The sequence below is a fragment of the Leptonotus elevatus genome, chromosome 4 (genome assembly GCF_054856555.1).
Source record: "Leptonotus elevatus isolate MCC_2025b chromosome 4, RoL_Lele_1.0, whole genome shotgun sequence".
Taxonomy (NCBI): Eukaryota; Metazoa; Chordata; class Actinopteri; order Syngnathiformes; family Syngnathidae; genus Leptonotus; species Leptonotus elevatus.
This window is the reverse complement of record NC_141242.1, coordinates 6,091,989-6,117,934: the sequence shown is the minus strand read 5'-3', so window position 1 is coordinate 6,117,934 and position 25,946 is coordinate 6,091,989. Positions and strand designations below refer to the sequence as shown.

Sequence of the window (25,946 nt, the reverse complement as noted above, 5' to 3'; positions counted from 1 at the left end):
TAAAGACTGCAGGAATGAACATGTCAAGGACTCTTTTCACAGAACAATACTGTCACTCACCCACTCTGACGAGGATTTTCCATTAAACAATCTATAATCTTTCAGTCAAACACCAACGAGTGGCACAGGCTTGTTATTTGCATACTATTTTTAGAAGGATGCAGTCGCGCTTTGAAGTGATGTTCAAGTGATGTCCAAGCTCCGCGCTGGACTCCAAATTTCTGTGTCTTATCTCTACAAGCAGACAGAAGCATTGCGGTGACAAATCAACAATCACAAACAAAGCCGCTTTGTGTTGGGGAGAAAAAAAATTCCTGTATGAAAAAAATCGACATAACTTGAAATTGTTCATTATAGTATCTGATATTATGGTGGAATTTGAATCACAGTCATTCGATATTTTAGCATGCCCATGTTGCTGGAAAATGCTCCAATTTGTACTTAACTTTTCATTCCATTTCCCAAATACAGTGTGAGGAAGGATGACCATTAGCTTTGGCTCACAGTCTTTTCCAAAGCTGTTGGACTGAAATGAACACTCAAACGTAAATATGTCTCCCAGTGTTTACCAATGGTCTATCACTAACTCACATCCCCGTAAGGCTGAATAAATGGACCATGTGCATCCATATCAATATTTGTCCCTGACGACCTGCTTTCTTCATAGCAAACATAAACCTTGTGTTCGCAGAGTCCCCGTTTATGTTCGTCTAATCAATACCGGGATGGCAGCATCGTTAAGTCATTTTCCAGCGCCTCGAGTAGAATGTGAGGTGGCTCGCAAGATTGCAATATGAGTCTGGACCACAAATTAAATCAGTTTGAGTTATGGACGGATGAATTTCAAAGTGCCAAAGAGGATGATATAGCGGCCCTGATAGCTGCATGTATTGATAAGGACTGCCATAAGCAGTATCATGGAAACAAATGGCTCTATCAAATATTGTTTACAAATGTTCTCATCGTAGCTTTAATAGGCCTGCGAAGATGGTAAACCCCGCGTGTAAGCCTAGCATAATTCAATCTGACAGAAACTGTTATGTATAAACTATTGTTAAAAATAATGTAAATAATTAAACAGTTTGAACATCACAGCTGTGAAGATTATTGTATTCTACCACTGTGCTAAAAAAATAAGTTGTTTAAAAGTGTATAAGTACTGCGACGTCAATGCTAGTTTCATTAGCCTGTTCATAGCAATTAGCGTTTTGTGTTAGCATTTGGCTAGCATATTTTCATAAGGCAAAGTTAAGTGGTTTGGCTAAATAAACAATATGTAATTCTCTTTGTTTTATGTTGCCTTGGCTGAATAAGGTGTTAAAACTTGTTATTGAGAGTATGTTTTGTTTAAAAAAAGGAAATACCACCATTTTATAGGTGTATGTATATATAGTATTAATACGCTAGTTTCGAGGCATCAAGAGTTTTGAGGCTACCTTGATAACAACTCAAATTTTCAGATCATTTTGCGTAAATTAACTCAAATTTTCCTCATTTCACTACTTCTTTCCCCCTTTTTTGAATACAGTTTCAATTGCAGTGTGTCTGTAGCGCGGATTGAGATGTCAAGGCATGTCGGTGCTGGAGTAAAAGTTAATGATCCACTTTATAATGTCAAAGTAGACAATCTTCATGTTAATCTGTGCCGTTAATCCCGTCCTGCTGCGGCTCCATCTGCGCAGCCGCTTTCATCTGAGATGTCGTCAGATCAAGAGCTGGCTTCCCAGAAATCCCATGAAGCTGGACAAAGAGGCGCTGCCCGACCTGGAGGAGACCGACTGCTACACTGCTCCATTTAGCCGAGCACGCATGCATCAGTAAGACGCCATGACGCTCCTATGTCGCAACATTTGAATTGCTGCCTGTTTGCTTCGTTTTGTTAGTAACAGATCATGGTTAGTTAGTCATTTAAGGGCCCAAGACAAATCAGTTAACCAAACATCTTAAGCGCGAACTGAGTTGCTAATGATGGCTAATATTAGCATCTTCTCAAAGGTACAGTAGCTAACGGATTGTGCCATTCCTTGCCACCCAGCTTCACTATCAACAACAGAGAGACTTTCTTCTCCAACTCGACCAGAAGCAGAATCGTCCACCATGTCCTGCAGCGCACTAAGTATGAGGATGGAAAGTTAAAAATAGGTATGAGGCCAACATCAATTGTAGTATTCAGCAGCTTAGAATCAGCACCAAGCATACATCACTATAATAAATGCACAAAGGCCATAATATATCTTTTTTTTTTTTTAATATTTTCTGCTTTTATTCTGCCTGCGTGTCACTGAAACCACAAGGCAGCAACTAAGTGCTGCTAACATTTAATGAAACCTTGATGGTGGTGCACCCTGGTGAATTTTGTTACAGCCTTATTTACATCATCGAGTGTTCCCTCCACTGATATTTATTAGTCATTATGTTTTCTTATAAGCATGCTGATGTCCGCTGCTATGAGAATGTATAGTCCAGAAAAAAAATAATATATATATATATATTATCATTGTCCTGTCACAAGCTCCCATACTGAATATAACGCATTTCTTATACAGCAGCCGATAGACTTTGCTAGTCACAAGAATATTTGCACACAGTACAGTAGCCTGAACCGTCGTGTTCATTTTCTGGATTTTACAACGTGCATAAATGATGGCACCGGTTCAAATAAAAACCAGTGGCTAGCGGGCAGCTATTTAAAATTCATATTGTTCTAACGCCTCTCATGTGTTTAAGACTTGCATATGCTGATCAATTGTTAATGCGGAGGAGTCGTTTTAGACTCGCTTCTTGACTGATTTGAAATGTAATCTTCAGGTATCAATCGGTTATTGGGAAACAACACGTATGAGGCTGCCTTTCCTCCACACGAGGTAGGAAGTGTGAAATTTGTGCTGAAAAGTGTTCCTTCTTATCTGTTCTGTTTTTCTCACCAGGGTGGATACAAGAGCAGACATCCCATTAAGACGCATGGTGCCCAGAACCACAGGCACCTGCTTTATGAGCGCTGGGCTCGCTGGGGGATCTGGTACAAGTACCAGCCTCTGGACCTCATCAGGTAACTCGGCTTTTGGATGAGGTGACTCTTAGTTTCCCTCACATACGATTGTATGTCCTAATTATGAGCCACAGCTTGGCTTTAAATACATCAAGAAGTGAGAGACAAAGAGTAACCTCGTTTTTATGTCTACGCTGCCTCGTAGGGTTTTAATCAGTTGTGTGAGCAGATTCATTTGTCAATCACTGGAGGTTTTGAAAAGCGCCTCGGTAAACTCCTGCAAGGTGGAATGAGACCTAAATTCTCGCCGTCTGCATTATCCACGCTAAACAGCGGTTTTCCTGTTAGCTTTCCGCCTCCGCAAATGACTCGGGTTGGAGGAACAGCTGCCAAAAACAGTACCTCTTGATAGGAACCAGATTTGATCATTTAAAGGTGAAGTCACCCCCCCCCCCCAATTTTTTTGGACAATAATATGCTCTATGCAGACCCACTGGTCTAAATATGGTATTCTGGTTACTGGTACTGAAGATGACATCAATGTTGCTCATGTCTCAGGTATCAACCAATCACAGCTGAGCGTACAGAGACTGCATTAGAGTGCGTCGTTGTCACAGTCATGAAAAGCCCTGCGACCACAGGATATATTGCAGCCCCTGGAGACTTTAAAGGAATTATATTTTTAGGTATAAGAAAAATGCATCCCCTTTTTCCAGGTCGTAGAAGTAGAATGGGGCGTGGTTTCGGTGCATTCACTGTACACGGCCATAATGTTTGAGTACTGAGAAAACTAGGGGTGTTCGGCAATATATCGCGATATTGCAGCGCGCAATTCTCGAATCGATTCGATATGCAGCCGAATCGATTTTTAAACATTATTTTTTTATGGGAATATTCAACAAAACGTCTTACTTAGGGTTAGGATTCACACATTAAGCATGGAAGAATGTTATATTAATGGAACATTAAGCCTTAATATTTGATTTCAGTGCTGTTCAAACATAAAACAGACTGCAACCTGTTTGTCAAATGCAGTGGCTCAGTTATAACCCTGAATCTTATTGATTGAATTTGTAAAAAATCGCAGTAATCAATTTATAGATTCGTATCGGGATTAATCGGTTTTGAATCGAATTGTGACCTATGAATCGTGATACGAATCGAATCGCCAGGCAATTCACACCCCTAGAGAAAACCTTTTCACCATTTTGAAGCCTCATTTCATATTCTTGACCTTTTTTCAGGCGCTACTTCGGAGAGAAAATTGGTCTTTACTTTGCGTGGTTGGGCTGGTACACCGGCATGCTGATCCCCGCTGCTCTGGTTGGCGTCTTTGTCTTCCTCTACGGCCTCTTCACCATGGACTCCAGCCAAGTCAGGTCAGGTGACAGCGCCCGGCGTTACGACAGCGAGCTGCGCATACAGTTCACGTTTTGTTTTCTAACGGAACTATCTTGCTTGTTTTTCCAGTAAAGAAATTTGTGAAGCAACCACAATCACTATGTGTCCAATGTGTGAGGAGACCTGTAAGCCGTGGAGGCTGAGTGACAGCTGTGTCTATGCAAAGGTCTACTGTTTGTTCAAAACTTGTACTGATAAAAATACAATTTGGTGCCACTAGGCGCAGTTAACTGAATCTGCAAGGTATTTGCATTGCTTTTTCCACATTTTGTTGTTTTGACAAAATGTAAAGTTTTTTGAGGGAATATTTTTAAAAATGTGTTCAAACCAAAAAGCTCAAATGTTGCTATTAGCAAGTGGCGCCAGGATATCTGGGGGGGAAAATCCCCTGGCTTCAACATAAATCCATTCATTTTTCTGTACTGCTTGTTCTAACTATATTACACTCGTCAACCCAAAAATGTCTTTCCAATTTCATATTCTATGTGCTCCAACTAGTCTAAACACGGCATTCGGATGAATATTGCGCTTGTGGAATATGACATATTGCTAAATCCACCCGTTTTATCCTTGTCAGGGGGCGGCCATTTTGCCACTTGCTGTTCATTGAATATGACATCGCAGTTTCAGTACTCAGGTAGCGACCAATCATAGCTTAGCTTGAAAATGACACATGACCAAACTCAGAAAACAGTTAAGCCGTGATTGGGCCTTACCTGAACCCTGAGAAACTGTGATGTCATTTTTAGTTGACAGCAAGTGGCAAAATGGCCGCCCCCTGAGATGGCTAAAACAAGTGGATTTTGCTGCTTAGCCTTAACTCATATTCCACAAACGCAATATTAACTCATTTGCTCCCCAAAACGTATAAATATGTTCTATTTTAAATGTCTTAAGTGTCCCAAAGACGTATTTATACGTAACAAAAAAAAAAGGATGCTAGATCATACAGAAGGCTTTGATGCAGCCTCTCAACGGCAGAGAACGGTTGAGGGAATGGTAGTTATTACAAAAACGACCAACAGGTGGCAGCAGAGTGTAAGAGATCAACCAGTGCAAAAGCTCATTTACCCACAGTTCTATACAGATTTGTGAATAATGATGAAACTTAGCTATATTCTAATGCTAATTGCTGCAAAACAGAAACAGATACAAATATACTTTTTTTCCCCCTGGACTCTAATCGTTTTTTTGGTAGGTTCCATGTTTTTATAGCAATAGAACACAATATTCTGTGGGCCTTGCAAAATCAGTCAAACAGCCGGGAGCGAAGGGGGTTGCTTCAGTGAACATGGCTGGAAGTGAATGAGTTAATCAAAATGCCGTTTTTAGACTAGTGGGGGTGCATAGAACATTTTATTGTAAATTAAAAAACAATTGGTTGACTTCCCCATTGTGAACTTTGTGGCAAAAATCTGACATGACTTCAGGCATGAAGTAGGTGTTGGTCTGTCTCCAATCACCCACTTGGACAGACCCATTGTCTCTCCGGGGTCGTAGTTAATTGCTTTTCACTTATATTGTGAGTGTAAAATGCCCCGCAAGAACTGACCCTCTTATTTACCGTAATTGAGACAAGAGAAAGGCAAAAATAAATCAATATGATGCAGTGCGGTTCCACACTACTGCAAACAACTGCACCATTCGGATCATTGGCAGAGCATTGCTCACAAAGGAACAAACAAATTCAAACTAATACTACAGCACTTCACCTTGTTTATAAGTGTCGATGAAAAATGAGCTGTGTTAGCGTTGTAAATGTGGAATTTTCTTCTAATAGATGCTATTAAATGGCGTGTGATTAATGTTGTGTCCGGTGAGTGTGAATCTGAATTTTGCTTGTCAAGCCTGCATGTTTGATAGAAACCTCTGTTGTGTGTCAAGGTGACCCATCTGTTTGACAACGGTGGCACTGTTTTCTTCGCTATCTTCATGGCTATTTGGGGTAGGTCCATGCTGTTTCTTACATTGTGTGTATGCAATCTGCTGTGTAAATATGACGTACCTGTATACGTATGATTATGAGGATGGTATATTGCTGTATTTCCCGATTATATCGTCATTGTGTTGGAGACTGTGAATGTTACCGCAGTTTCTGGCCCTCATCCATCTTTCTGCCATTGTGAAAAACAATATCCTGTGCCCAGAGGGAACACTTGGCACTTAGTGTTCTATGTTTGGGCTAAATGAAGGCAGTGGCGAGCTGTAGAGGTTCCGGCTAACTGACTGTGGCGCGTAGCTCAGAATTCAGCATGAAGGCTTTTGGCAGAGTAGACCAAACTATGCAGTACTGCGCCACTGAGTGCACTTGAGGTCTGACGTGTGTGTGCCTGTAAAACATTGCTTTGCCCAGGGGAACCAATGTAGTGTGCTTTTGTGTCCCTTAAAGAAAAAGTGGGTCAAGTTATATTCAACTTCAACATGTTTAATAGCCATCAAATTTGCTGCTTGCATGCTTTAGTGTTTTTGAAGTCACAATAGGTATGATACATGCTAGCCATGACCTTAGGTAACCCTTCACAATGCAGTATAAGAATTGTATCAAAACATTATACAATGCTCCATTTTGACTGACGTGATAAAACATTTTGGGTGGATGGATGGATGGATGGATGATGGACGATGGATGGGTGGATGATATAATGGATGGATATATAATGGATGGATGATGGCTGGATGGATAGATAGATAATGGATGGATGATGGATGGATGGATGGATGGGTGGATGGATGGATGATGAATAGATAATGGTTGGATGGATGATGGATAGATAATGGATGGATGAAAGGATGGATGGATGATGGCTGGATGATATAATGGATGATGGATGGATGGATATATAATGGATGGATGATGGGTGGATGATAGATGGATGGATGGATAGATAATGGATGGATGATGGATGTATGGATGAATGGATGATGGATAGATAATGGATGGATGGATGATATAATGGATGATGGATGGATGGGTGGGGAGATGGATAGATAATGGATGGATGGATAGATGGATGGATGATGGATATATAATGGATGGTTGATGGGTGGATGATAGATTGATGGATGGATGGATGATAGATGGATGGATGATAAATGTATGGATGATGGATAGATAATGGATGGATGAAAGGATGGATGGATGATATAATGGATGGATGGATGATGATAGATAATGGGTGGATGATAGATGGATGAATGGATAGATAATGGATGGATGATGGATGGATGGATAATGGATAGATAATGGATGGATGGATAATATAATAGATGGATGGATGATAGGATGGATGGATGATATAATGGATGGATGGGTGAATGATATAATGGATGGATGGATGATATAATGGATGATGAATGGATGGATGGGTGGGGAGATGGATAGATAATGGATGATGGATATATAATGGATGGTTGATGGGTGGATGATAGATGTATGGATGAATGGATGATGGATAGATAATGGATAGATAATTGATGGATGGATGACATAATGATTCTGACTAATCCAGAATACATGACAGAAAAACAGATATCCTCACTGTTTTTGCGATACAAAAGCAACAGTGCGCTGCAGACGGAATGGTACCCATTGAATGTTGAACGTAAAAATGGATCATTTTCCATCAAAGGAGATTTAGGATGAAACAGTGGATGTTTTCTTTCGCCAAAGACTAAACAAGTGCGAGCTGGAGGCTGTAATGAGCATCAATAATGACCGTTTTGTATTTGGGATGTTCCCTTTGATTCCACCCACAATTAGCAGTCAGACTTGTGTTGCTGATCAATAATGTGATGGATCCCCGCAGCCACCGTCTTCCTGGAGTTCTGGAAGCGGAGGAGGGCCGAGCTGACTTACGACTGGGATCTCATTGACTGGGAGGAGGAGGAGGTAGGTCAGCAGGAGCCTCAAACAGAGACCCCCCCCCCCCCCCCCCCAGCGCGCCTTGTGGTCGCCTTTTATGATTTCCTCTCCATTTTCGTGCCGTGCCTCGTCTAAATATGACACCGTAATTGTGTTCTGCTAAAAGCATCCGCAGTTCAATAGTTCATAAGCGGAATGTGTTTTCGTCCATCAGGAGGAGCTGCGGCCTCAGTTTGAAGCCAAATATTCCAGAGTGGAGCGAGTCAATCCCATATCTGGCAAGCCCGAACCTTTCCAGCCCCTCTCAGACAAACTCAGCCGGCTCATGGTGTCTGTGTCCGGAATATTCTTCATGGTAAACCCTTTGATCTCGCAATAATCTCCCCATTGGGGGTTTTCGACTCACGGTGACTGTGTTATTCTGTGTGCTGCCACTGGAGCGAACCGACGCGCCAGCTGTGGCATCACATCACCCCCTGCTGGACAAAACGTCATGGCACAATAGAATGAGAAGCTTGTACTGTATTGTAATAAGTTTTATTTTGAAAGTATTTTTAATAAGGGATAGACCGCTTTGATGCATATCAACACCAGACGACCCCCAACCCCGACGGTTGATGAGGGTTCAATTGAAAACTTTGTAAACTTCAGGGAACTACATGGGTAAATACATTTGTAATTTATGCAAATTAGAAATGCATTGGAAAATTTTGTTTTTAATTTTGTTTTCTTTAATTGAACCCCCCCCCCCCCCCCCCCCGGAAAAATCTTTAAAAATACACACAAACAAAGAGGTGTTGCCACAACACACAAAAAAGTTGTTTTAAAATGTACTGTATTTAATATTTCAAAAATTTTACTATTAAAAAAATCTACAAAAAAAGGTGCAAACCACATACTTAAAACCACAAGTATGTGGGGGTCCATTGATTGATTGATTGATTAAAAATTTCAGTTAACTTAATACGAGATGTTGCTGACCCTAGGAACTCCCTGCACTTTTTGTTTTTGTTTGAACTTAAAACAAAGTAATTGAAAAATTAACATTTCATTTGCATTGAAATTTTGGGGTAAACATTTTTTTACTGTAGAAAACTATAGGCTTCTGTTTTTGCATTTTAAAAAATTTATAATTTGTCTATTGCTGAAGAAAAAAAAACTTTAACATGTTGCAAATCAACATCTGATTGATTATCAAATTACTTAATAATTATTTAGCATTTTTGATCAATTGTTTGTAGACCATGTTTATTTTAAAATTGTTCAAATCATAACATTCCAGCCTCCCAACAATAAATATTCTGAGATTTCTGTCCTCCTCCATGCAGATTATTATCTTTGTGCTGAATCAAAGTAAAACATTTGCAAACATCTGGTTTTACTTTGGAAAACAACGATCAACCTGCTTCCTTGACAACAAATAATCATATAAAAATATAAATGGATTTCGACTGTATCTCTCATTTGTATTTAAAATGTTCTCTACTCAGATTTCGCTGGTCCTGACAGCCGTGTTTGCTGTGGTGGTTTTCCGGCTCATTGCCATGGAGAAGTTTGCATCTTTCAACTGGCATTTTGTCAAGAAGAACTGGCAGTTTGCCACCTCTGGCACAGGCGTCTGCATCAACTTCATGATCATCATGTCGCTCAACGTGGTGGGTGTCATCTGCCGTCTTTACATGAAATTATTCCGGGTCTCATTTTCCTCCTGCTTCTTCTTATCGTTGTCACTGATTCTCTCCTTGCTGATGTTTGTCAGGTGTATGAAAAAGTGGCCTTTTTGCTAACAAATTTAGGTAAGCACATTCCACTTTGTAGCATATCTCTTGTCCCAGATCTCTGCCAAGCCTTTATCCCCCCCCCCCCTCATCCCCCTGCAGAGCATCCAAGGACAGAGTCTGAATGGGAGAACAGTTTTGCTCTCAAGATGTTCCTCTTCCAGTTTGTAAACTTGAACAGCTCCACGTTCTACATCGCATTCTTCTTGGGAAGGTAGGCCAGTTGCCATGAATCACATTTCCTGTTTTTACAGTGGAGAAATGTTGGACCATGCAAAGTGTTTACTTTCCAAATCCCATGTCAGTATATCTGCCAAAACGCCCTTCCTTTCCCTTCTCAATGTATAGTTATACGAACAAAAATATTCAAGAACTCTCGCTAGGTTTGCATGTGGCAGCATATTTCCATTGGGAAGTCCAAAAAAACGTTTCCATTAGATGGACACTTGTGTAACTCTTAGGAAAGAATGCTGATATAATATAATGGGATTCATACAAAGAAACCTCATAGGTGTGAGGTTAGGGGGTTCGAATCCAGTCAAGGCTCCCTTTGTGGTTCAGTTAATCCGGTCAATATTTCAAACTAAATCTAATTCTTAGCATTTAGCATGTACATTTTGGTAGAAAATGAAATTCCTTTGTTATCATATTTACAAACTTCTAGAAGAGTTTTCCTCTTCTCGCCTAATGTTGCCGGTCTCAATCTGTTCAGGTTTGCTGGCAGACCTGGAAAATACAATAAACTCTTTAATCGGTGGCGACTGGAGGAGGTGAGTGCGAGCGCGCATCAGCTCAAGTGGGTGATTATTTGAGCTGCGATTCAGGATTGCTTAATCAAGATATCTTCGCGATGACAGTCTCATTTGCTTTGACTCAAGAGATCATCCATCCATTAAATAAGACCCTCATTAAAATGATTTCCCCCCGTTATTTAAAATGATTTTGAATACAAGGCATGAAATAGTAATACAAGTATAATCATTAGGGGTGTGCCCAAAAAATCGATTCTAATGAGAATTGCGATTCTCATCTAGTACGATTCAGAATCGATTTTAAATGTCCCAAAATTTATTTTATTTAAAAAAATTTTTACTGTCTTCCCTTTGTTTGTGTGTGCCTTTATTGGGAGTACTGTTCACATTATACCCGATTTGGCCACTTAGGGGCAGTGTGGTTCCACGCGGTCTGATACACTGTTAAGTTGTAGCCACATTAGAGAGTAGAAAGAAAAAGTCACTATCAAGTTATTCCAATAAAAGCAAGTTATTGCAGCGTGGAGCCGCGAGTAGCGCGCTAATTAGCATTAGCGGGTCGGACTGGAGTAGATCATTGCGATTCCTTGAACATCTATAAATTGAAGAAAAAATCATTGCCAATCAAATCATTTCGAAGCAAAAATCGTTCTGAATCGAAAATCGATTCCGAATCGAATCGCACACCCAAAAATCGGAATCGAATCGAATCGTGAGACATTCAAAGATTCCCACCCCTAATAATCATATTTCTTTTAATGCATTTGATTATGATCTTTATTTAAGTGTCATCCGAGTGGCTGCTTGATTGATCTGTGCCTGCAAATGGCCGTCATCATGTTTTTCAAGCAAATCTGGAATAACTTCATGGAGCTTGGTTATCCGTAAGTGTTGAATGATTTTGATTTTGATTGTACATCCTGCTAGTCACGTTCACATTTTTCTCCTCCAGCCACTTTGCATACCTGTCGTTATCTCAGTTTGCTGCAGAACTGGTGGTCCCGTAGGAAGATGAAGAAAGGTGGTGGCGCCGCGGGGCAGAACGTGGACAATAAAAGTCAGCTACCTCAGTGGGATCGAGACTGGAACCTGCAGCCCATGAATGCGCACGGCCTTGTGGACGAGTACCTTGAAATGGGTGATTCATTGTACATTGTGCAACTGTGTTGTTGCCAGTATTGATCATGATCAACAGCGCCATCCAGACTGAATGTGTTTGTCTTACGTAGTTAACGGATATCAATGGGAAATCATGTTCCTTATTACGTTTGTATGGAAACACAATCTGTTAGAACTTGCTTAATTAGGCCATTCATATACACTGCATAAAAAAAAAAAGTCATACTACAAATAAGCAAAAATGTCCTCAAATTCAGATACATTTTCTTATTTTAAGCAAAAAATCTGCCAATTGGGTAGGCAAAATTTGCTCGGCGAGAATTCTTAAAACTAATATATAAATCTAGCACCGCTAAAACAGTAACAGGCCTTACAAAAATAAAAAATAAAAATAAAAAAACGTTTATTACAAGCAAGAAATTCTGTTATGGGAGTAAAGTTAAAATAAGTGGTATCTTTTCATTAGTATTTTTTTATTCTTAATTTAAGAAGTGACAATTTACTTTGGAATTTTACATAGCAAATAAAGCTGACTTTAGGACATATTTTCTTGAAGCAGAACATTTGGGTCCAACCCTTAATGCTGAGTGTCAAGCAGGGAGACAATGGGCCCCATTACCCAGCCAGGAATTGAACCCACAACCTCCCAGTGTCATTGTCACTTTTCCACGAGTCCACTGTGCAAACCATTATTTGAGCTTGTTATGATCATTTTTTCTTAATATTAGCTGTAATGTCTGAGAAAAAAAGAAGAAGATATTTTTCCTTAATTTGAGATCTTTTTTTTTTTTTATACAAAAATTATTTTTAAAAACTATTATTCTTATTGGGCAAAAAAATTGAAAATAATTCCCTGAAACAAGTGTTGTTACTTTTTTTTTTAATTTGTTTGCAGTGTACCTATGAAGCTGTTTGCTTAGCCTTTAATTTTATATTTAAAAATATTTATAAAAATAAAAACACTACCCATACTGATGAGTTCAAGCTACCAAGAAATGGGTTGCCAGGTTATCAGTATAGCTGTGGTTAAAAATCATACCCATTTTATTACTAACATTTTCTAAGAAGAAGAAGGAACTTTCCCCTGCCAGGGGTCCGAGTTTTTACATTGGATGAACTTCTTAACAAAGCTCATCCATTTTAATCCAGATTTAGGATGTTAGCATTCACGCTAACCTGAATTCTCCAATCTTTGGTGTCTAAAGTACGCAGTGTTACTCAGCGTTAAATTTACTTCAGTACACACAAAACTCTAAATGACCAGCTTCAGCTGCCTAAATCCAAATTTCAATGCTGGGTCAAAAATAAAGAACCCTAACTTGGGAAAAGGTAACCCAATATGCACGTTGATTATTTGGAGCAGTTCAGTCTGCCCGTCGCTATACAGACATGTTTTGCTAGTCAAATTTGACTGGAACTGTTTTTGCTCTGACCAACCAATCAGAGGATGTTATTGTGGGCCAGCTAGCTGGCACTTGGCGGCGAATTTGAAATCTAAATATATAGTTTAAATTCCATTGGCCCGCACTACATATTTTGAAGGCCCTGAGCAGATTATATGGGAAAATATTAAATAAAATACATAACAAAAAAACTGAAAATGGCTGCTGGATCCGACTGCGTACTGTCCTGTACTGTCCGAAAATGTCAAAGCACGATTGAGCAAAACGATGTTTTCCTCTCAGTCCTCCAGTTTGGCTTCACCACCATCTTCGTAGCTGCGTTCCCGCTAGCGCCGCTTTTGGCTCTGCTCAACAACATCATCGAGATCCGCCTGGACGCCTACAAGTTCGTCACCCAGTGGAGGAGACCCATGCCTGCCCGGGCCACAGACATCGGTGAGAAATTTCTCTTAGCTTAAAGCGGAAGTCAACCTTAAACATTTTCTTGACAATAATATGTTATATGGGATTTCACGAGTCTAAACATGACATTCTGATTAATATTTCATTTTTGGAATATGAGTTATGAAGCAAAATCCAGCCGTTTTTATCCATCTTGTGGCATTTTGCCACATTGATGTCATCTTCAGTTGACAGCTAGTGGCAAAATGGCCGCCTCATGAGTTGGATCAAAATGGCTGGATTTTGCTGCTTCACTCATATTCCATCCATCCATTTTCTTAACCGCTTATTCCTCGTGGTTCCACTAATGCAATATTAATCAGAATGGCATATTTAGACTAGTGGGGCCAAAAATCTTTCTGAAGTGACTCGGGTGTTCTGTTCACACTCAGTCTGCCATATTTATATTAATGGAAGACATGGGAGCAATTTAGGAATGTGAGTATGTACAGACACCTAAAGTCTATTTTGAAGACTGTTGAACATTGTAATTATAAATGTGTCATTATATTACAAACATAGGGAGAGGGCCAATATCGCTATGTACATTTTAGTCATACGTTATAGTCTCTTTATAAAAAAAAGGAAAAAAAAGGCTTCTTACTACTATTTTGGAACAGCTTTTGATCGCAATTCAAGGTTATTCATATAAACGTTACTCTCTGGTAACTGTAAATAAATTATATGTCATTAACTCATCAACTCGCAGCCATTTTCACTGAAGCAACCCCCTTTGCTCCCGGCTGTTTGACTGGATTTTGACAGATTTTGCAAGGCCCACAGAATATTGTGTTCTATTGCTATAAAAACACGGAACCTATCAAAACAAGTCAGGAAAAAAACATATATTTCTATCTGTTTCCGTTTTGCAGCAATTAGCATTAGAATATAGCTGTTTCATCATTATTCACAAATCTGTTTAAAACTGTGGGTAAATGAGCTTTGTTCACTGATCTGAACATATGACTGGATAGCCAACAGTGTATGGGCTATCGGCTATCCAGTCATATTTTCAGATCAGTGGCTTTGTTGCAAAATGGCCCTGATTGATCTCTTATACTCTGCTGCCACCTGCTGGCAGTTTTTGTAATAACTGCGATTGCTTCAACCGTTCTCTTCAGTTCAGAGGCTGCATCGATGCCTTTTTCATGCTCTAGCGCCAAAAAAAAAAAAAAAAATAGTCTTTGGGAGCTTGGTAAAAATAGAACGTATTTATACGTTTTTGGGAGCAAATGTGTTCATGAGTAGGGCCTGACCGATATGTATTTTTTCAAGCCGATGCCAATTCCGATATTTGGCAGGGGGGGGGGGGGAAATCTGATAACTGATGTAACAGCCAATTAATTAATTTTAAAAAAGTACAGTTGTTTTGTCTCAAAATGATTCCAACACTAAAGATATGAATTATCCTATTTTACAAAACTTTATTTTCGTTTAATTTTATTGTAGACAGAAAAATCGGCTGATCGTTTATTTTGGGGGGGTGGGGGGGTGGATTGAATGTCATTATCTTCGTCTAATGTTATCATGAACGTGTTAGCCAAAGATCAGCTGATTTTTAAAAAGCAATATTGACCGGCGACAGGTTGCATAAAAAATATTGCCACACTAATTTCCATGAGCTGTAATTTTCCAAAATATATACAAAACAAAAAAAAAACATTGAAACGTACCAAATGGTACATGTACAGGTTTGGGGAGTCCAGTTCCAGAGAGCACAAACCCTGAAACAGTTTGACTTTAGCCGCAGGTACTTCTACTCAACAGGTTTTTCTATGAGCTCGTTTACCTAATACACAACCAATTTAGTATTTTTCATACACTGCTGATCATTTCAAACATTTATGGCTTACTTATCAGGTATCTGGCACGGGATCCTCGAAGGCATTGGCGTGCTCGCTGTCATCACCAACGCCTTTGTCATCGCCATCACCTCAGATTACATCCCTCGCTTTGTATATGCCTTCAAATATGGCCCCTGCGTGGACAGGGCGTACCGCCATGACGATGAGTAAGATTATTAAAAAAAAAAAAAAACATAAAGATGTGACTTTGCTTCCGATGTGCTAAACATCTCCTTTGGCTGTGCAGGTGTTTGCGAGGCTACATGAACAGCAGCCTGTCTGTGTTTGACATGAGCGTGCTGAAGAACAGCAGTGATCCGGAATATTGCAGGTACCGAGACTACAGAGCCCCGCCCTGGAGCAAGGTGCCGTACGAGTTCACTCTGCAGTTCTGGCACGTCCTGGCTGCCAGACTGGCCTTCATCATCGTCTTTGAGGTATGTCGATTGCCAATTGTCAATTTTCCATCAAAAACTCAAATACGTAGAATCATAGAAAATGGATGCTTCTTCATCAATCGTCTTTCTTATGCCGACACATACTGTAACTACATGTATGAGCTGTGAAAATATATCGGCTATCATGTCTGACAAACATGTATATTAGCGCCCGACCGATTAATCGGCCGCCGATTATAATCGGATGATTATTGTCCTTCAAACATCGGCCAAAACAATCAACCAATTGGGCCAAATTGCCGATTATTTTCCACTTAAAACGTTAGCATCGAAGAAAACCGAAGTTTCAGACGCCGTGAAATTACCCTGAATGCACCATTTTGCTTGCGTAGCATTAGCAACTAGCAAGTGTGTAGGGTATGTTATTCTGGTTATTCTGTTGTCCCTAAGAAACCTTTAAGCAGTTAATTTACACCCCAGCTTCGCCTCATAAAGTACTTGCCAAAATTGTGGTCATCTGTCAATGACGGCCGTTGTAACGGCAGTTTTCAACTTCAACACCTCCTTTGAAGAAAACATTTTAAATACGCTATGTTAATGTTGACCACTGAAAATGAATTCATGGCCCCAAATTCCTTTTGTCTGTCAAGACTGTCAGTAGTTCCCGGCGACGAGCAAGGAGGAAAGGGGGACGAGGAAAGTGACGCTGACTCAAACTAGAGACGAGCAGGTGAAAGGCGGAGCCAAACTAACACTCGGTGGCGTTGATCTAACTCTAGCCGATAAACTCTGTCAAATAACACCGTCTCTACACTCCATTTAACTCTGGAAACATGAAAATTACACTACGGGAGTTCAATTTAACTCTGCAATTTTAACTCTCACACCGGTGAATCCTTTCCTCAGCACTTGGTGTTTGGCATCAAATCCTTCATCGCGTACCTCATTCCGGACATGCCCAAGGACCTTTGTGACCGAATGCGCAGGGAGAAGTACCTCATGCAGGAGATGATGTACGAGGCGGAGCTGGAGCACCTGCAGAAGGAGCGCAAGAAGAACGGACTGCGTTATCACCACGAGTGGCCTTAACTTTTGAACCCCTCAAGCGTCCGCCCAACGTCGCGCAGCCCTCCACGCCCGCCTGTTAAACGTTCGGCAGATTCACCAAAGACTTCACATGTGACGCCCCCCCTCCTAACCACGTTAAAGCTGCTTCACCATGAACGCTCCCTCCCTCGCCATCTGTCGCGGAGTTGGCGCCATCCTCCTCCATCCATCGGCCACCCCCCTTTTCCCCCTTCTGCTGTGTGTCATGGCCTCATTACCACTGTAATGTTTACTATGCAGATGAAGGGCTGCAGAGGAATCCGTGTATCATTCGTTCAGTCGGTTTTCCAAACAAAACCGGAAGTACTAAAACAAAAAAAATGACTTGTTTTCTCAATATTCGTTCAAAAAAAAAATGAAGAAAACGCCGCCGCTAACCTTTTGGGTGCCCGAAGCTTAAAAGTGTGATGTTGCCTCCGAATTTTATTTAATTTTATTTTTCGCGGGGTGGGGGGCATTTCTCATGCAACGATGATCGTTTGCATGTCTCAAAGACCCAACCCCAAACTTTTGTCGCGCCACGGACCGGTTCAAACAAGTTTTCGCAGACCAGCAATCATTCGCAATTCACACGGGTTGGAGTGACCAAAAGATGACACGATTGATTGCTGCTTTGATCTGGTGGCTGCACGGCTACTTAGTAGCGGCTAAACTGCTAATGGTACGTCGGCAGCCTGGGCATGCTTTGTTCTAATGATTCAACAGGATTGTTGTGTTAACTGTTTTTGAGTACTTACCTCGCACAACGTTTTCATTTACTTCACCAGAAGAAGAAAAAAAAACGACTGGATGAACTATCTTGTCGAAACTGTTTCATCTTGGCAAGATGACGGCAAGTCATGGCTTGTTTAGTTGCGCGTTCGGTTATTGTTTACTTTCTGTTTACGTCTTCAACTTGCAAGGGAAACCTGCTCGGATTGGCTGATGTCTCGCACATTTCCATCGTATCTGATCACTCGCTGATGCTCCCAGCTCCATGTCATTATATCACAACTCTTAATCATGTAGCATGGAGCCCTATTCATATGGCTCGTTCTCCATTTTCTTAATTTTTTGGGAAGAAACGAATATTGAGAAAACTAAACATTTTTTTACCTTTTTTTTTTTTTACTTGCCGTTTTGTTTGGAAAAACGACTGAACGAATGATACACGGATTCAGCGGTTCAGTTCGTCAGCCATCTTGCACTCTCTTTCTGTGTGGCAGCTAGCACCTCGTTAGCTTGGACTCGCCAGTCTCGCGTGGCCCGCTGCATGCTTTTCGTTTTAGCGCGGCGGTTCGCGCTCATTTCCAAATAAATCGGGCGGCGTTCCTGCGACTATATATCGCTCTCCAAGCATGCTGAATACTCTTTGTGGCAAGATGTAAAGCAACAGCACTCATGGAGAATGTCTACGGCAGCCTAGAAAGTGCATGGTAGTGTTGTTGTCGTGTCCCTTCTTGGTGCCTGGTTTGTGTGAGCCATGTGTGTGTGTGCGCGTTTGCTTGTTGTGCTACTGCTGAGCTTGACTGCCTTGAGTTCGCAGGATGTGAAATTTTCGCAATATAATTGTGCCTACAGTTGTGCGCCGACATCACGTGTGCCTGTTTGTGCTGCACGTGCGCTTTCGAGCGCAACAAGTCCTCTCCTCTCTTCACTTGTTCTGCTGAAGAACCTTCGAGATGCTCCCGAGTGGGTTTGTTTTGAACGTGAGTCACACATTTAGGTAGCCACTGCGGTCTAATGGCTCTAAAACAACAGCGTCTGTCGAAACGTAAGCCCCCATTATGAGCGACGTATGCACGCAGGAGCCGCAAATCTGCTTATCCCCCTTTCTACGCTCATGGCCTGTTTTTCATTTGTTATTGGAAGGGCTGGAGCATGGTTGAAACTTGGATCGTTTGGACATACCTGTGGCTTGGATGTTCACTGCACAAAGAACATCGAGCCGCTGTTGCTCGCTCGCGGGGAAAAAAAAGCACTTATTCTACAGCGAAGAATCTCAGCCAGTTGCGGTTTTAGCTCCGCTGTGATGCTAATTGTTCTGAAGGTTTTCGAAATTTGGGCGTTTCAAAGGAAAGCAGCCTGTCATTGTCTTTGCCTAACCACAACGACTTGGAAAACAGGAGTGACACATTTTGAGGCAAAACCACTAGCACTCAAAATTACGAACGAAAATCTAGTCTAATTTCCGGGCAGAATATGTCATTAGCGTACTCATACAAGTGAAATAGTGAACAGAAACAACTTGGTCACTAGGGTGATTGCTTTGCTGGTCACATTTTTACAAAAAGTGTCAGGGTGGAACGTGATTGGCTGAGGGAGGGTGGACCCAAATGCAGGAAAACAGGAATCAAGTGCAATGCGCGGTATTTTATTAACCATAGCAGACAGACGGGTCGCTATGACTGGACGAGATGTGAGTAGACTGGTCGCCATGACTGAAACTGAGCGTGGCCTGATTTACCTTGACTTGACTTGCTGTAGAGTGACTTGACTTGGCTGGGGCTATAGCTCCTTATAGCTGTGACGAGGACGGCTTGGTTGGCGGTGACAAGGACGACTTGGTTAGCTGTGACGAGGACGACTTGGTTGGTTGTGACGAGGACGACTTGGTTGGCTGTGATGATGCTTGGATGGCTGTGACGATGACGACTTGGTTGGCTGTGGTGAGGACGACTTGGTTGGTTGTGACGAGGACGACTTAGTTGGCTGTGACGATGCTTGGTTGGCTTTGACAAGGACGACTTGGTTGGCTGTGACGATGCTCGGTTGGCTGTGACGAAGACGGCTTGGTTGGATGTGACGAGGACGACTTGGTTGATTGTGACGAGGACGACTTGGTTGGTTGTGACAAAGACGACTTATTTAGCGGTGACGATGTCCGGTTGGATTTGACAAGGACGACTTGGCTGGCTGTGACGATGACGACTTGGCTGCCTGTGACAAAGACGACTTGGTTGGCTGTGGTGATGATGACTTGGTTGGCTGTGACGAAGGTTGCTTGGCTGTGATGATGACGAAGGTTGCTTGGCTGTGATGATGACGACTTGGTTGGCTGTGATGAAGACGACCTGGTTGGCGGTGACGAAGACGACTTGGCTGTGACGAAGATTTGACGCACGAATTTCCACACATTACATAGGCAATTCACCCACACCGACTGGACAAACACAACAGACTAAATACACCAACACTAATGAGACACACCTGGGGAAGGGAAGACACACACAGGTGGCTATTCGTACATGCTTTCTGTTTTGCACAATCTCAGTTTTAGCATTCAATTCGCCGACAGTGATGAACTAATGACGTCGATTGAAAGAAAGAAAGAAAGAAAGAAAGAAAGAAAGGATTTAATGTTATCACAGATGCAAGGACTAACACCAGGCTGCTCTAACAACATTATTGTTGCTTGAAACGCTTTTCTATCCTGTTGTTATTCTTGTATCTTGGGTGATAATTTTCTATTTTAACTGGAAATGAGACAAATATACATGTTAGGGTTTTGACTTTAACCTCAAAGTGTGTCATGACAGCTGCATTAGAACACTTCCAAACAGATGAGATATTTTAAGACAAATGGACCACAATTTGCGAAATGAATTTTACATTTACACAAATCAAACGAGTGATAAAAAAAAAAATGCTAAATACTATATCACTACAAATATTTCCTGCTGTTCTTCTTTTTGTTAAGTAATCCAATTATGTTGCCGTTTTATGTGTGTGTATATATATGGATCATAATTTATTATTTTTCCTTTTATTTATTTATTTTTGCTATTTGTACTCGCCCTCAGATGTCCTGTCTGCATTTCTCAGGTGTCCTCTGAATGTTTGCTGATGATCAACTTTTCAATCATGTTTTCTACAATACAATCAAAAGGTGCATATGCATATTGCGCCCACCTAAAGCATGTTTTTTTTTTGTTTTTAGTAAGGTAATCTTAATCATATTCTTTCTATTTAGTGTCCACTCAAAAAAAAAAGAAAAAAAGATTGCTTTCATGATATTCTATCAGATAATTTCCTTAAAAAAATAAAAAGTTACTAGAGAGAGACTCTACTTGTTAGGAAGCTAGTCCAGGTTCCCTGTTATGTGAAGATTGAAAATCTATGCATGTTGTAATCCTTGTACAGTCCAGTTTGCATGATTTAGTGCCTCCTTTGGGCAGCGCTAACATCACTAAGTTTGTCTTAAACATATCACAAACACACTTGTTTTTTTCAGCACTGAGGATTTTAGAAAGCCCAGACAAGATGCATGTTTGCTAGAGGGAGGGAAATTTACACAGTGCCGCTATTTTCCTAGACCCATCTTGGAATAGTTGCTTAAATTGGAGTTCTGTAACCCCCAAAATGTCATGGATGAGCTCCTTCACACAAGTTTGAAGTTTTCGCAGTGAAAGAACAGTGTCCCGAATGCCTCCCACTGCTGTTGGCAATAGCACAATGTGAGTATTGTAATGATTAGTAATAACAGCTTGACATTGCACTCGCTGAAAACTTTGAGTGGAATTCACTTGAGAAGTGGATGACAGACACAGAAGTGTTAGGCCATACATTTTGATGAGCGGTAGGATGTGACATGAGTGTATTAGACACATGGTTTACTTCGTTCTTGTTTACATGTAAAAAAAATAAAAAATAAAACAACAACATAGAAATGTATAAAAACAATGTAACATAAGATCATTTGGATATCACTCTTTTCTGTAATAAACCATGGATTGTATCTTTTCAACTGAAATCTGCTGTGTTTACTGCTGTATTAGTTTGTCAGTGATATGAGGGGCTATAATTCAGAAGTACTTCTCAGTTCTCACACACACACTACTTTGATGCTCTCATATACACAGCTGAAACGTACTGTCTGGGGGGGTTGTGCAAGTGTGAGTGTGTTTATAGTGTGGTAGCATTTCAGTAGTGTGTGTGTGGCTGTGTTTAGTAGTTTAACATAACTGTGAAATCTTTCAACAGTGTGTTTGTTTTAATAGTATATGTGAGTGGCTGAAAAAAAATCCAGTAGTGTTTGAAAGCTTTTCATTAGTCTTAAGTATATTAGTAGTGTATAAGTGGGGAAAACCAATTGTGCGTGTGAGTGTTTCAGCTATGTGTGAAAGCTTTTCAGTTGTGCATATGAGTAAAAATAAAAAAAACACAGTCGTGAGGGTGTTTCAGTACTGTGAGAGCATTTAAGTAAAGCATGAGAGGGGAAAAATTGTGTGAGAGTGTTTCAGTAGTGTGTGAGCAATAAAAGCATTCAGTAAGTGTGAGTGTTTTAGTAAAAACATTCAATATAGTGTATGAGAGACTTTCAGTAGTGTGTGTGAGTGTTTCATTAGTGATTGAGAGCTTTTCAGTAGTGTGCATGAAAGTGTTTCACAAGTGTGTCAGTGGTGAATGAGGGCATTTCAGTAGAGTGTGTGAGAGCATTTCAGTAACGTGTGTGAGTGTTTGAGAGATGTTCAGTAGTGTGTATGAAAGTGTTTCACAAGTGTGTCTCAGATTGTTTCATTGGTGAATAAGAACATTTCAGTAGTGTTTGAGAGCATTTCAGTAGTATGTGAGTACTTCAGTGTTGTGTGAGTGCTTCATTAGTGTGCACGAGTGATTCAGTGGTGTATGATTATGAAAGCATTTCAGTTGTGTGTATGAAATTTTCATAGGTGCGTATGGGTGTTTCGGTAGTGTGTGTTTCATTAGTGTACATTAGTGTTTCAATGGTGTTTGAGAGCATTGCAGTAGTGTGATAAATGTATTTTACAGGTGTGGATGAGAGTGTTTCAGTAGTGTGTGTTTCATTAGTGTGCAAGTGTGTTTCAGTGGTGTTTGAGAGCATTTCAGTAGTGTGTGCAAGAGTGTTTTACTAGTGTGCATGAGTGCTTCAGTGGTGAATGAGAGCATTTCAGTAGTTTATGAAAGCATTTTAGTAATATGTGAGAGCTTTGGTGCTATTAAGTGTTTTTCACGAATGTATATCATTGCGAAAACAAATTACACCAATGTGGTTGTGAGGCTGTTTCAGTAGTATGTCAACAAAAAATTAATAAATCAATAATGTGTGAGTGCTTCACTAGTGTGTGTATGAGAGGTAATCCTAAATCAAGTCCCTGACGACCTCTCAGGCAATGTTGTTATTTAAAGGTTTGGTATCGCTACGCCATTATTGCTATAAATATTTTTTTACCCGACATTTAAGTGCTTACTCTGCAAAATTTTAACGTTTTAATGCGACGTGGCCGTCACTATTCTCCTTTTGATTTGCTGAAGATGCATGAGAATGAAGCTGTTTCATAACAAAACTGAAGCCTAATAATGCAAGAGGATGGAAGTGTCAATCAAAACGATAGCCTTGGCTGAGGTTGTTGCTATACCGAGGGAAGTTGGAGTACGTTTATTTATTAAGTGCTGCGCCTGCACAAAAGTTTTTCGGATTCTGTTTATGGAGCAAAATGATTTATTTCTTTGCTCCCTCTGCAATTACAAACCGAGATTCCACTTTCCCCTATGTGTACGACCCTGTTGAAATAATGTTTTTCTATGGCAAACAACTAGTTGAGAAGGAATAACGTATTTTTTTCCCGCACTTGTAGCAAATTTCTTTCCGCTTGGAACTACACGGTTAATCTTTTATTTACTTGCAAAGTTGCCGCAAAATCAGTTTACCTGCTGGCACAAAAAGACACATCAGAGTCGTTAATGAAATCTTATCCTCCCACTCATCCAGAGCAGCAAAAGTTGTGAGCCACGGGGAAACTTTAATACGTCTTTTTCCATTTGAAAATGACAACTTGGACTAAAAGAAGCAAGGAAATGAAGACAGATATTAAAGTGTTAGTGCAAAATCCAAAGTAATCTCCTACATGTCCATTAGACTCGAGCAAAATTACAAGTGGATGGAAAATGCTGTACGATGTGTCTGCAAGTGTGAATGATGCCTCTTTTCACTTAAAGCAGCAATTTCCATCAACGTATTAAAAAAAAAAAAAAAACACACACATCTGCAGAAGAAAGTTAGCGCTTGCAGGGTGGATTATCACATAACATATTTATTATTTACCTAAATTGTGTATATACTGTATACTTTTAAAAGTTATAAAATGGTGTCAAAAGACACTTGTTTATATTGTTGATGAGATTGCAAATGTTTGAGCATGAGCATTTTCTCTCCTACAAAATCAGAGCAGTATTGCATTTTATTGGCGATGTTGAGGTCATTTTCCACCAGGTTGGAATTTACTGCACTGCTAAAAATATACTTCACATGTGGACCTTGTTTTACTCACTAACGCTATTGTAAATGGTCAGATTTTTTTCTCATTTTTTTCAGAGCTGTAACCCAAGTGTCACACACACCACTTTCCCTTTCATGCGCCGACAAGTGATTATTAGGTCATGGCTACGTGATTGATACTACAGTACGCACATGGCACACATAAAGCGAGCGAGGAAATCATGACGCCCGTAGTGGTCGCGGCTATAAATCCAGCTCAACATGCCAAGATGGTAGGAATGGCCGGTATGGGAGACCAAGGAGTCACAACGCTCAAGTCATCAGAGGGAGCGATATTCCGAGGAGTGCTTTTATTGCTCGGCGATGCTGAGATATGTTTCCCATTAACACACCCAATATGTTCACCAACAACTGAAACCCAGCGAAATTGAATTAAAAGTTTCAAATAGCATCACCCCTGGAACGATTTCTTGAATTAGACATGCTGATTTAGTCAACAGAGCAGAATGAAGACCCCGCTCTCACGCATTTTTTAAAACCCGTTAAGTGTATGCTGAGAAGAGAAAACTGCAAACCAAACAAAAACAACTTGCTTGTAAATGTGAACAAGATTCTACTATTACCAGGCCAAAAAAAAATCATTGAGGACTATAACTCTAGTTAATAAATACCGTTGTGCGTCTTTTCTTGCTACATTTATTCCAAAAGACAGACGGAGACGTCTCCAAAATGGAAAGAGAAGAGAGATAACCGGAAAGTCAAATTCACTGCAGCGAGACTCCGACGGTGTCTCGGTATTTGTCCAGTTTTATTAGAACTGGATATTGGTGATTGTTCAGGGCCAACAAGGCTTCCTCTGCTGGCCTCAGCACTATCAGGAGCGCTGGCCTACATTTACAAGGATGTCCAATATTTGTTGTATGAAATTGTATTCAGGGGCAGTATCATACAGTCATGCGGTCACAAACGGAAAAGAGTTTCTTTCAACTGCTGCGAGTGATTCTGTAATCACAAGTAGTTGTCGTTCTTCACGTGGGATGCCTGTTAGGCGCCGTCCACACGAAAGCCAGTTTCAATGTATCCTCACAAGTTTCCTACCGTTTAGGCCGTTCGTCCAGACGATGGCGCCCCGTGCATGTCCGTCTGGACACCATATGCAGTAGGGGGGTGTTAGAAAAAATCGATTCGGCAATATATCGCGATATTACAGCGCACAATTCTCGAATCGATTCGATTTGCGGCCGAATCGATTCTTAAAGATACATTTTTTATGGGAAGATTCAGCAAAACGTCTTACTTAGGTTTAGGATTCACACATTAAGCATGAAAGAATGTTATACTAATGGAACATTAAGCCTTAATATTTTATTTCAGTGTTGTTCAAACACGAAACAACCTGTTTGTTAAATGCAGTGGCTCAGTTATAAGCCTGAATTTTCAGATAAATAAATACATTTTCATACAAGTCTTACAGTGTACATGAACAAGTTTATTGATTAGTATTTTCTAAATTTGAGTTTAATTTTTTTTGCGGTTAATCGGTATCGAATCGAATCGTGACCTATGAATCATGATACGAATCGAATCGCCAGGTACAATTCACACCCCTAATATGCAGGATATGACGTAATGG

General features: G+C 40.5%; 1 protein-coding gene across 1 annotated transcript in view; it reads left to right on the top strand.

The window, feature by feature from the left end:
- The window catches only part of ano3 (anoctamin 3), a 40,405-nt gene extending 18,585 nt beyond the window's left edge, over positions 1-21,820 (top strand). Inside the window, exons 7-25 of the mRNA XM_086073326.1 lie at positions 1,683-1,817; positions 2,036-2,142; positions 2,809-2,864; positions 2,928-3,049; positions 4,234-4,368; positions 4,460-4,556; positions 6,275-6,335; positions 8,197-8,279; positions 8,467-8,607; positions 9,743-9,907; positions 10,012-10,048; positions 10,133-10,244; positions 10,743-10,800; positions 11,569-11,666; positions 11,763-11,920; positions 13,587-13,739; positions 15,606-15,756; positions 15,837-16,026; positions 16,894-21,820. Of these exons, the coding sequence (XP_085929452.1) occupies positions 1,683-1,817; positions 2,036-2,142; positions 2,809-2,864; positions 2,928-3,049; positions 4,234-4,368; positions 4,460-4,556; positions 6,275-6,335; positions 8,197-8,279; positions 8,467-8,607; positions 9,743-9,907; positions 10,012-10,048; positions 10,133-10,244; positions 10,743-10,800; positions 11,569-11,666; positions 11,763-11,920; positions 13,587-13,739; positions 15,606-15,756; positions 15,837-16,026; positions 16,894-17,076 (2,242 nt within the window). The 3' untranslated portion in view covers positions 17,077-21,820. The remainder of the gene's footprint in view (positions 1-1,682; positions 1,818-2,035; positions 2,143-2,808; positions 2,865-2,927; positions 3,050-4,233; positions 4,369-4,459; positions 4,557-6,274; positions 6,336-8,196; positions 8,280-8,466; positions 8,608-9,742; positions 9,908-10,011; positions 10,049-10,132; positions 10,245-10,742; positions 10,801-11,568; positions 11,667-11,762; positions 11,921-13,586; positions 13,740-15,605; positions 15,757-15,836; positions 16,027-16,893) is intronic.
- Positions 21,821-25,946: the final 4,126 nt, after the last annotated feature.